Source organism: Equus przewalskii, chromosome 1 (assembly GCF_037783145.1).
Source record: "Equus przewalskii isolate Varuska chromosome 1, EquPr2, whole genome shotgun sequence".
NCBI classification, from domain to species: Eukaryota; Metazoa; Chordata; class Mammalia; order Perissodactyla; family Equidae; genus Equus; species Equus przewalskii.
Window position 1 is genome coordinate 27,226,320 of NC_091831.1, and position 12,826 is coordinate 27,239,145.

At 42.5% G+C, this 12,826-nt stretch overlaps 1 protein-coding gene across 7 annotated transcripts in view; it reads right to left on the reverse strand.

Annotated features, from left to right (window-relative positions):
- Positions 1-12,826, reverse strand: part of CNNM2 (cyclin and CBS domain divalent metal cation transport mediator 2) — a 156,528-nt gene that overhangs the window by 32,465 nt on the left and 111,237 nt on the right. For all 7 annotated transcript variants that reach the window (XR_011521997.1, XR_011521995.1, XR_011522003.1 and 4 more), the window contains one exon: positions 215-358. Coding sequence is in view for 3 of the 7 variants with exons in the window: in XM_070556715.1 (XP_070412816.1) it covers positions 215-358 (144 nt within the window). In the remaining 4 variants the exon portion in view is untranslated. The remainder of the gene's footprint in view (positions 1-214; positions 359-12,826) is intronic.

Consider the following 12,826-nt stretch of genomic DNA (forward strand, 5'->3'; position numbering starts at 1 on the left):
CTGGCTTTTCAAACAATCACTGCCACTTGACATTACAAGACCTGCCTCTTCCTTTGCCCCCAACGAAGGGACTGGAATACACTGATAGGTTGTGCACACATGGCGCATAATTAGAAATAGAGGCAAACAACTGGAGAGGTGTCAGATGACGCTCAAACAACATGACGAGAAAAGCAAACGTTTGGGGAAATTACACTCAGACGATGCTACTCACTGTATAAATCTGTTTCATCTAGAATCTCAGATTTGATGATCTCTTCGATCACGTCTTCCAACGTGACAATGCCCAGAACTTCATAAAACGGGTCCCCCTCGCCCTCGTTGTTTACTCGCTGCACGATGGCCAGGTGAGATTTACCTGCAAAGAAAAGAAAACAAAGTTGAAGACGTAATTTTTGGAATTTCCTGAATGAAGCCTTATAGATGATTACGGTAAAAACAGCAGCAAACACAGATACCATATTACCAAAGTTTGCATTTCAGCATTTAAAAGTGGTATGAAAATGCCACAAACAAATGGAAAAACTTTGTGAGGCATCAAAACGAGCCCAGTTAAGCCAGAAGAATGTCAACTTCCACACACACTGTTGTGCACCACATCACTGTTTGCTTCCTAATGGATTTGGTCCTCAGGAATGGCAGCTCTTCCTCTGTGACCTTTTAGCAACTGCTACTTTACTTTAGGAGAGCAGTTCCCAAAGTGTGGTCCATGGAACCACGGGGATGGCCAAGACCCTTACGGGAGGCTGCCAAGGTCAAATCATTTTCATTAGAATACTAACATGTTCCTGGCCTTTTTCATCGTGTTGGTATTTGAACCACTGGTGCAGAGCGGCCCCAGCACAAATCAAGGCAGTGGGAGCACACCGTACTAGCAGTCACTGTGTTCTCCACCACCACACGCAGTAAGAGGGAAAAACGTCAGTTTCTCTTAAGAATACCCTTGATGAAGCAGTACAAGTTGTTAATTTCATAAAATCTTGCCCCCGAATCCCCGGCTTCTAATAGTCTATGTGACAAAACGGGAAGTAGCGTGAAACACTCCTGTTGCCTTCTGAAGTCGGATAGTTGTCCTGAGGAAAAGCACTTGGCAGTCATTTGAGTTGCAAGTTGCACCAGTCACTGTTTTCACTGACATCATTTTTACTTGAAAGATTGGCTTCCAAACAAACTACGGTTATTCAGACTTGCATATTGGGCAGATATTTTCTTGAAAATGAACAAAGTGAGCCTGTTACATTAAGGAAAACAACAGCAGCATTTGCTGCCAATGATAAAATTTGAGCATTTAAGGGAAAATCAGAATTGTGGGAAACTTGCATCTATCACTGTGAGCTTGAGAGCTTCTCAATAAAGACTTTTCTGATGTGATAGGTAGTGATATTAACAAATATGATTTTTTAAAATATTGAATAATGAAATGTGTTAACATTTCAAAGATCTGCATAACTTAGGGAACCAATATTTTCCCTAATGATGATGTTAGCAAATCATGCACACGTCAGCTGTCTATTCAGAGTGCAAGACATAACAAGGGATTTTTTAAAGTAAACCTTTTATTTTGCAGTAATTTTAGATTTCCAGAAAAGTTGCAGAGACAGTATGGAGAGTTCCTCTATACTCTTCACTCAGTTTCCCCCATTGTTAACATTTTACACTACCATGATATACTTATCAAAACTAAGAAATTGACGTTGACACAGTACTACTCAGTAAATTCCAGACCATGTTTGGGTTTCACCAGTGTTCCCATTACTGTCCCCTGTCTGTTCAAGTATCCGATCCAGAGTACCACACTCCCCAGTCTCCTCTGGTCTGTGACAGTTTCTCTGTCTTTCCTTGTTTTCATGACCTTGACAATCAAGGAGTACTAGTCAGGTATCCTACAGAATGCCCCCCGATTAGGATTTGTCTGATGTTTTTCTCATGATTACACTGGGGTTATGGGTTTTCTAGTTACATCATATCAGGGCTTACATGACGTCACTGGTGATGTTCACCCTCCCACTTGGTGAAGGTGGTGGTCCCCAAGCTTCTCCACTGTAAAGTTTCTAACTTTCCCCTTTCTCTAATTCTGTTCTTTGGAAGCAAGTCACTACGTCCAGCCCAACCCCAGGGAGGGGTGCAGGGTAAGAATTAAGCCCTACTTCCTGGAGTGGGGGAGTATCTACATATATTATTCAGAATTATTCTGTAAGGAAGATTTCAGACCAAACAATTTTAATGTAACAGTGCATCAAAAGTCCACTGATATAGTTTCAGATTCTACGTTGCAACTAACCTTTAAGAAACTACCACTTGTCTACTTTTGGTATAGTCTCAAAGGAGAATATCCACAACTGTCCAAAAAGGCTATTAAAACACCCTTCCCTTTTCCAAATACATATCAGGGTATGGCCAGATTTCCTTCACATACTTCAACTAAAACAGTATACTGCACAGATTGAATGCAGAAGAAGGTAAGAGGACCCAGCTGCCTTCCATTTAGCCAGATAATAAAAGAGATATGCAGGGTGAGCCCTGGTGGCCTAGTGGTTAAGTTCAGCGCAGTCTGCTTTGGTGGCCCAGCCCCAGTTCCTGGACGTGGACCTACACCACTCATCTTTCAGTGGCCATGCTGTGGTGGTGGCTCACACATAAAAAGAGGAAGATTGGCAGCAGATGTTAGCTCAGGGTGAATCTTCCTCAGCAAAAAAACAAAAAAGAGACATGCAAAAAGGTAAACAATGACACTCTTCTTACTATTTTTGTTTTGGAAAATAGTTTTCTTAATAAAAATGCTATTTATGTTAAGCTATAATGGATTTATTATTGTCTTTAAAAAATTAGTTAGTAAGTAAAGTTTTAAACTTCTCAGGCTTCATTTTAAATACAATAAATATCAAAAGATACAACCCACAGGGAAGAACACATGCTCTGAAGTCGAACAGTCCTGGATTTGAACTCCAGCATTGCCACTTATTAGCCATTACCAGCTGTATGGTCATAGCTTTTCTAAGCCTCAGTATCCTCATCTCTAGACCAGGCTCAGAATAAATGCTGCCACATAGAATTGTTATGACTGTGAGAGATAATGTTGGTCACCAGCAAAGACAGTGCCTATGATCCACTGGGTGATCAATGAATGGTAACGCTTATTAATTAATATTCTTTCTCAATTCTAAGGCACCATCAACTTATCACCAGCATAGAGACAAAAAAGAAAACACTACATTAAACGTACACCTTGATTAAAGGATGCATCTCAATTTCAGAAAGATCTTTTAAAATATTAAATGCATCTTTCAAACACCAATATTGGCTTTCCCAATCCAAGGCATGTGAGGCAGCTGAAACATATCCTTAAGCCAAGCAGACATGATCTGAAAATCTCATAATCAGTGAATATGTATATTATTTTTTAAATGACAGGGTGGGTTTTTTTGGGCGGGGGGAGGGTGGGCCTTTAAATAAAGTTTACTTAAAACCTAACAAATTGGGCAAGTTCACTAGACACAACCAGCCAGACAAACTAAAAATATTCTGCAGGCCAGGTCTGATCAGGTTCCCAGCACTTACTCAGAAACTGGCTTTGGTTCTGTGGGTTTGTCAGCCCCTTTCCGCTCTGCCTCAGGCCCCTTTATAGGCAACAATGTCTGGAAGCCTAGAAGTTTAGATTGTTAGACAATTAGGCATCCTAACAATTTTCATCCTTAGCGTGCTCACCCTCAAAGAATGAAAATATTTTGAGTAAATGAGACTAGGAGGGAAACTTATCAGCAATAGATATAAACACCACATCAGGTCAAGTCAATTCTAGTGGAGTCAATTCCGTCCAGTCGGTTTCTCACATCTGCTTTCCCAAGGACCCAAACATAAGCAGTTAAAAATTCTTGGTGAATGCTGTCTGTCGAAAGTTAAATTCTTTTGCTATTCCCAGCTTGTGATCATTTAAAAGGAATTTTCCAAAGCAAGGTCTAATATTAGACTCAAAATGAAGTTTCCATTCCGCTGAGGCGCTATTCTCACCAGAGTAACTACCGCGTAATCAGATTGTCTTGGAGCAATTCGTTTAAATGCAGATGGACATACTTGGAATACCAGCTCGATAGCACCAACAGATCCGCCTGGAAAGGGCCTTACTCTAGGAGAGATTGTCCATGTGAGTTAGGCTTCTGAGACTGAAAATTATTAAGTTTTCTTCCAAGCCCCCTTGTAGCCTGCTATACCCCCATCTCCAAAGCTGAAGCTTCTGCATCTGCAGAGCCACGTTCTCTGAGCTTCGGAATTCCCGGTGAGGAGTCCTGTTTTTTGAACCTTCTTCCCGGCAGGCAGAACAAAATAAAATGACACCCCCTTCTCTCTTATCCAGCATTTGGAGAACAGCAGTACAATGCACCTATCCCCTACTTCAATATTCACTGCCGGGAGTTCAGTTTTCAGCCTCATCAATGGAGCATTCAAAAGGAAAATGTAAACAACTTGTCAATACAGAAATTTTAAAAATAGAGCTCAAATAGCATCCTTCTTAACCTGAGAGTTGGAAGGATTAAGTCAGGAATGAAAGCACAAAAGGAATTTCGGGAAACTATTAAAAGACTAAGCCAAAAACTGAAAAATATCATGAACAGGGGTCAGTCCTGTGGTGTAGTGGTTAAGTTCGGCGCCCTCCGCTTCAGCAGCCTGGGTTTGCGGGTTCGGATCCTGGGCACAGAACTAAACCACTCATCAGCCATGCTGTGGTGGCAACCCACATATAAAGTGAAGGAAGACTGGCACAGAGGTTAGCTCAGGGCTAATCTTCCTCAAGCGAAAAAAGAGGAGGATTGGCAGCAGAGGTTAGCTCAGGGCTAATTTTCCTCAGCCAAAAGAAAAAATATGAATTGATGGATTCTTAACTTCCAAAGAGAAGAATGAAAATACAGCAATCAGCACAATATGCAGTTATAGGCATTAACACTAAAACTTTTAAATATACACAGATTAAACAAACTTGATAAACTGTATACAGAATAAAGCATACGTTCCTGTCACAGTTTGGGTTTGGAGAGAGCCCTTTTTGGCTGGCTGTAAGAGGTCTTGCAGTATTCCAGTCACTCCAAACTGTTCTGAAATTTAAACCCCTAGCCTCTCCCCTCCTAATCTGGTCCTAGTAATGGAGGAGAAAGGGATCACCAAGCCAGGCCTAAGAGAATCTAAGCAGGCCTGTCTTCAGAGCACAGGGACCTATTGACACACCTCCATTCAAACTCAGAATCATGAGCAAGTTAGAATGAGACATAAGCTAGAGCGTTCCTGTTTCTTTAACCACTATGTGCTCAAGGCAGGGCGCTTGTGCAGACGAACTTAGAAGAACATGTCTTCATTGTGAGGTGGACTGAGTAATGAAAATAACCTATACACGGGAAAACTGTGATCAGATTCCTGCTCTGCCTGCTGCCACTGTTCCCTAAATTGAAGTTTGTTATTTGCATACACTCTCTGGAGAACCATCCCAGAAAGGCAGCGAGTTGCCATATTTGCATCCTTTAACCTCACTACAATGCTAGGCTCAAATTCTGAATGACAGATACCATTTGAATTTTGATGGGAATAATTAACTAGATAGCGATTGGGCTGACAAAGGGCACCTGTAACTGCCTGATGAAAATATGGACTCGTTGGCTATCATGCGAGTTTGATGTCATGAGGTGAAATGGAACAGTAGCCAGACTAATTGAAATAGCTAAGGAAGAAAGTCAAGAGGGGAGATGAAGTAGAATGGAATTAGGAAAACTTGACACAGCTGTGCTAATAAAAAGTGGCAGACAGTAGTCAAAAACACCTGAAAATGCCAGCACAAAGCAAAGAGAGTCCATGGGGTCCTAAAATGCCACTCAAACAGCAGGAAGAAAACAAACAGAAGATTCAATAATGAGAAACCAAAGCCAAACATTTTATACTCCCCATTACTGCTGTGTTGCCCAACTCCAGGGGGCACCATTAGCACAGAATGCAAGGCCTAATGGTTCCTCTGCAGTCGTGCAATGCTGGGGCCCCTCGCTAACCAGGGCTAGGGCAAATGAAGTGTTTGATATGTCTTTGTTTTCAAAGGATTCCCAGTTTTTCTAAAAGAGAAATTATAATAATTCAGTAGGTAGGAATCAATAAAGTTTCTAACAGTGAGTTCTATGGGACTAGTGATAAAAGGGAAAAATACTCTGTAAGTCAGAATTTGGGTCTCACATAACTAAAATGAAATGGGATGGAGGATATATTTGCATGTGTCAAGGAAGTCAATACACCTTACTTAGAATTAGAATTAGATTTAGTCTGATTTACAAAAAATGAACAAACTGATCAAGTGAGCTAATATAGATGAACAAAATTTATAATCCACAAAATACAACTCATTCATTCATTCAATATATATGTACTAAATGCCTACCAAGTGCCAGGCTCATTCCTCAGGGAACAAAGCAAAGCACTGGTTCTCAAGGGAAGGAGATAGACACTAAAGGAAACAGACAATAAAAACCATGTCAGGAGCCAGCTCTGATGGCCTAGCAGTTAAAGTTCAGTGCACTCTGCTTTGGTGGCCCGGGTTCGGTTCCCAGGCACGGAAACACACCACTTGTCTGTCAATAGCCATGCTGTGGCAGCAGCTCACATGGAAGAACCACAAGAACTTACAACTATACACAGGGGCTTGGTGGTGGGGAGGGGAGAAAAGGAGAAAGATTGGCAACAGCTGTTAGCTTAGGGCAAATCTTGCCCTGGGAAAAAAAAAAAGCATGTCAGATTGTGTAAAATGTGCTGTGGAGAACAAAAAAGCAGGGGCAGAATTATTTAATATCGGATGGTCAGGGGAAGGTCTCTCTAATAAGGTGATGTTTGAGCAAAGCTGAAGGGCATTAAGGAGCCAAATGAAGCAGGTACGGGGCTGGGGAGGATGTTTCAGGTGGAGGGCATGACACAGGCCCTGAAGAGAGAGAGGCCTGATGTACTTGAGGAAAAGGAGGCCAGTGTGGCTGGAACAGAGTGAGCAAAAGAGAAAGAGGGGCAGGCGAGGGTGGTGTGCAAATCATGTAACCATTATAAAGACTTTAGGTTTTACTCTGAGGTGGGAAGTCACTGGAAGGTTCTGAGCAGAAGAGTGACTTGATCTGTATTGTTTTAGAAGGATCCTTCTAGCTGCTGTGGTGAGAAAAGTCTTAGCAGCTGATGGGAGGAGGCTGGCAGTGGGGAAGGGCAGACGCAGGGAAGAGGGAAACCCAGTGAAGAAGTTGTCTCAAGTGAGAGGGGCTGGTGGCTTGGACCAGGTGGCGAGAGCAGAGAAGGACAGATTCTGGATATGTAATTTTAGAGAAAGCCAACAGGTTTTGCTGATGGTCTGAATGTGGGCAGAAGAGAAAGAAGAGTCAAGGCTGATGGTATGGTTTTTTGGCCTGAGCAATGGGAATGATAGGGTTGCCATTTTACCACCCAGGAGGGACTAGCAGGGGTCAGGGCATAACAATGGACTCAGGGGTGAGTGAGGCAGGAGGCTGGGGAGGGGGGCTGGGAGCAGGGACGAGGGAACAGAGAGTGAGAGGAGGAGTGGTAAGCAGGTTAAGCAGACCTCAGGTTCCAAGGCGAACACAAGCCCACCTGTGGCCTCTCCAGTAGGACCTCCTGTCCCCAACCCCTTCTCTTTGTTGAGGGCAGGTCCCCAATGAAAGGGAGATGGCACAGTGGTCCAGCAACAGATATCTGATAATGAGAGTGGCAATACAACCTCCGGACAAAGTTAGTGATTCTCCTACCATACTCAGCCATATCTAGAATATTGTGTTCAGGTCTGGGTCTTGCATTTTTACAAGAAGCAAACTGAGGAGAGAACTACCAACCTCCTGTAAGACATAAAACTATGTCACATGCGGAACAAATAGAGAAGCCAGAGACATTTAGCTGGAAGAGAAACCTGGCACTGAGGAGACATGACAGACAGGAGTCTTCATATGTCTGAAATGAAAGCAATCACTTGGGTCTTGTGCCCACTCATCTGACAACTTGTTACCCGCACACCTGTACCTCAGTTCACCACAAGGTTAAGAGTCTCCTTGATTAGATCATAAACTCCTTGATGACAGGGCCTTGGTTTTATTCATCCTTATATTATTCCTCACGCCCAGCCCCTAGCCCCTGCCAAGTCTACACATAGCCAACACTCCAGCCCCTCCCCTACTCCTATATTCACAAAGGTAAAACTTACTAAACCACAACATAATCCTACCATTCCATGACTCAAAAGTGCTCATTTCCCATCAATGATCAAATTAAGGAGAAAACTTCTTAGAGTAGGGTTCAGAGACCATCAGAGCCTAGGACCCAACCACCCCATCCTTCCATCTTGGGTCTCCACACTCCTCTTCTTATGCTCCCATCATCCAGCCAATTGAATGACTTGACTTTCTCCAGTCATAACCTCCACGGTTTTACTCATCTCTTCCCTGCTCTCCTCACTATGCTGATCCTTTTAAATCCTTTTAATCCTTTTTAATGTTGCACTTAATTTAGAACTCCACTTAAAATATCACCTTCCCCAGGACTCCTTTCTGCGTTCCCAGAGGTAGAAATTATCTTTTCCGTTTCTGAATTCCCATAGCACTATCTGAATTTCCCTTAAGGCATTTGTTACTTTCTGCCTTATGTTAGGTTTGCGATCCTCTCTCCTGCTAGACTGGAAGCTCCTCGTTTCTACCTATCTCCCATAGCACCTAGCTTGATGCCCACCCCACCTCCAGCAGTAAGCAGGCAGGAGCCTCTCCCTCAGAGGAGGGGGTCAGCAATCGCAGCACCCCAACCCCTGCACTCACTGCCCCAACACGACCCACAGGGCCTGCCCTGCCACAACCACATCCGGGCTCTGCCCCGGCCGCGCCTGACCCATGCCTCAGCCACACCGGGGCTCTGGGAGTGCCTGGGTCTCTACACCCACGTTACTCTTAATTTCCATTACTGTCCATTTCCCTCTTAAGTTAACAGCTGCCAAATCAAAAGAAAAATAAACCCTGAATTACAAGACACATTATACAAACACATGAAGCCATTCTCTCACAGATTTTTGTACATTAACACACAGATGAATTCTTATACATGCCTGGCAGGTCTTCAACTGACTAACGTGGTACTAGATCCAGTCTTAAAATATGAGAACAAGGGTTAAACTTGATTAAGGAGAAGCAGTACAACTTCATTTAGGGAGCTATCACCTAGCTGTATCTGCACTATTTAAAGCTAAAACGAAAACAACAAACTTCATGTACTTTTTTTTTGAGTACTTATTTTACCTTACCACCCCCACCAGAGCTAAGTGCATTTTTTCCAATTGAATTTTCCCACCATAAAATACACTAGAAAAATGTGACACAGATCTTAAAATAGTCCTATATAAACAATACATGAGTATATATATAGAAGCACTTGCTGTATATAGAAGTCTCTGGTTTTAAGTGATCATAACTGTTGCTATTCTGGGAGACAAAAGCCCCCTTTCACCAAAAGTTTTACTACTTCTAAAAATTCCAGTGGCCGACTATAAGTGACTGGCCAAAATCTCCCTGGCAGGATAGTTCCTCTACTCCAGACATGCGGGGACATCTCAGTCATCAACAGCCTCGCTCCCAGTTGGGTCATGTCAGGAGGAGGTTTACTGGGGTTGAATACAGAATCATGGTTTCCTAAAAAAATCTAATTTTTTTGGCAAGGGTAGGGGTTTATTGGACACAGATAATATTTCCTAATAGGACCATTTCCTGGATAGAACACTGGAATTTATCTACTAATTTAGCAGATTATAATAGCTTTCAGGGAACAGGCCTGCTGTTCGTTAGCCACTCAAACTCAGAGTAAGGAGGCAGCCACTCACTGAGGTCCTCAGCCTCTGAAAGACTTTTTGTTGTTTTAAGGAGAACAAAGCAGATACCCGCCCCGAAGGTGACTGCAGAGGCCTGGACACAGTGCGTGAGCCCGCAGGAGTCAGAGCACACGGGCCAGGCGTACCAGGGCCCAGCCCAGTGCTGTACCTGGAGCTGACCTCTCATTGTCCCAGGCTTCCTGGTATTTGCTATAAATACCTGCTTCTTAACATTTAAACCAAGCCTCATCCCACCTTCCCACTATTAACTATGGTTCCTTATTCTATATCCCTGAAATAGAAAATACCTGAAAAGGAGAAAAAAATTAAGTTGAAAATATTTTTTAAGACAATTAAGTTTAAAAGAATTATGTTTGTAGATAGCTTTAAAATGTTATTATTTACTTTTGTTGACTGGTTGAACTTCACTTCTCCCTAAAAACCTCTCATACTGTAAGAGAGAAATAGTATACCTTGAGAAAATCCAGTCTATGTGGTTGTCAATTTTGATAGCTGTGTCAGTGGAGATGTGGGGAAGGTATGGCTGGCTCCAAGGACACCAACACTTACATGTTAGGAAAGTTCCCGAAATACGTTAAAACTACAGATACCTGCCTGGCACACTGTAGCATGCAAATATTTATTGAATGAGTGAATCCACAAGTTTATCTAAATCCTTAATATTTTTATTTTCAATCTATATAACTTTCTGGGCTAAAATGATGTTTCATTTGTCCTAAAACTACCTCCTGCACCTTTTTAAAGGTTTCCTCTGGACTTTTATCTTTATCATTTTTATAATATGCCCAATGTCATCTAAGAATTTAACCTTGATTTTTACAAAGCATTTTTATATTAAACACTATGCTCAACTCTCACCTACAATTCTCCCGTCAGGCATAGTTTCTTCCACTCAAATATATACTGAGTACGTACTTTATTCCCAGCACAGGGCTAAGTACGTACAGATGTGTACCTCTGAAAACATGATCATTTTTTAAAAGATTAGGAAACAGTTATTCATATTATGAAAGGATTCTTTGCTTTACAAAATGGATCATTTTTAAATTAGAATTTTTATTTTGAGATAATTGTACATTCATATGCAGTTGTAAGAAAGAACAGAAAGATGCTGTGCATTTTTACCCAGTTTTCCCTGATGGTAACATCTAGCATAACAATAGCTCAATATCACAACGCGGATATTGACATGGATACTGTCGTGGTACAGAACATTTCCACCCCGACAAGGATCTCCCAGGTCACCCTTTTATAGCCACACACACTTCCCCGCCTACTCCCCAAAACAGATCATTTTAATAGCTTCTCTGGGGCCGGCCCCTTGGCCGAGCAGTTAAGTTCGCGCGCTCTGCTTTGGTGGCCCAGGGTTTCGCTGGTTCGAATCCTGAGCGCGGACCTGGCACCACTCGTCAAGCCATACCGAGGCGGCATCCCACACGCCACAACTAGAAGGACCCACAACTACAATATACAACTGTGTACTGGGGGGCTTTGGGGATAAGAAGGAAAAATAAAATCTTTAATAGCTTCTCTGGTGAAGTAAGTGGTTAGTTTCCTACTGGCAGTGGCTCTGAAGATTTAGCTTTCAAATTTAAACAAATACAAAAAAGCTGATAAAATGGCAATCAATAGGAAGACATTTCAGTCAACAAAAACTTGTTTTACACGCAACTTTTGAAAACTCAAGAGAAGGGTCCAAGCCTGACAAGACCAGCTAACCAGGCTTCCCTGGAGAGGCAGACGGCGGGTAGCTCTGGGGCCGTGGATGCTCAGGTAGGACTGTCTTTAGACGGCAGGAGAGGCACCAGCCCTGATTTAATAACTGTCTGCAGAGGCACCTCTGGGGCAGCATTATTTTCCAGGCAGCTCCTCTTTAGCTTCTCTCAATGTGACAGATTTTTTGATGTGTCCACTTGCATAGGCAACAGTCCCCAGTAATTCAATCAGACACTTCTCTAGGTACCGCTGTGAAGAGATTTTACAGATGTAATTAAAGTCCCTAATGGGGTAACTTTAAGTAAGGGTGATTATCCTGGGTGGGCCTGACTTAATTCGCTGAAAGGCCTTGAAAACAGAGGGAAGGCTTTCTGAGGGAGAGAAGAAATTCCACCTGTCAAAAACTCTGCAGGTCTTGCCTGTGGGGTTCCAGCCTACTGCAGAGCTTCCCTTCCTGATGGCCTGTCCTATCAACTTTGGACTTTCCTAGACAGCCCTCACAATTATATAAGCCTGTTCCTTATAATAAATCCCTTAACGAATGTTGCGTGTGTGTGTGTGTATACATGTGCATGTGTGTCTGTCTGTCTGTCTGCTACTGGTTCTGCTTGTTGAACCATGACTGACAGACTCAGGATCCATACTACAAAGGGATATAGAAAGCTGATACCAAAAGAAAATTAGGATTAGACTAAGTTTTCATTTCCCAAACCCAAGACAATGTATTACTGATTGTCTATGAAGATAAACTAATACACGGGTGCCGCGCTAGAGAGACCTGCTCCGGGAACATCCTGGCAGAAATGGCAAGTAACCTTTTGGAACAAAATAACTAACCTAAACTGTGGTTGTACTTAAAAGACAAGAAGCCAAATCATTTACTTCAATCTATCCACGTGGACCATCCTATCAGACAGCCCTTTGATCCTCCCACCCAAGTTAGAATTCCAGGCCACAAACAATGGAGGGGCTCACATTCCCACACCACCACTAGATTATTCTCTCTCTTTTGCTTGTTCTTCAGTCTTGCTGCCAGATACTTTAGCCAGAAGCCCAAGTGAGGCAATTAATAGAAGATTCCAGTCATTATGTGACTTGCTTAATGGCCCATCCAAATGATTTGTGAGAAAATCTCGTGAACCAACAGAACAGAAACTGAAGGGTTTTTTCCATTATTCCTCTCTCCCAGAGTATTTAAAGACTTGGATTTTCCCATCTTTTGGGGAAATATTT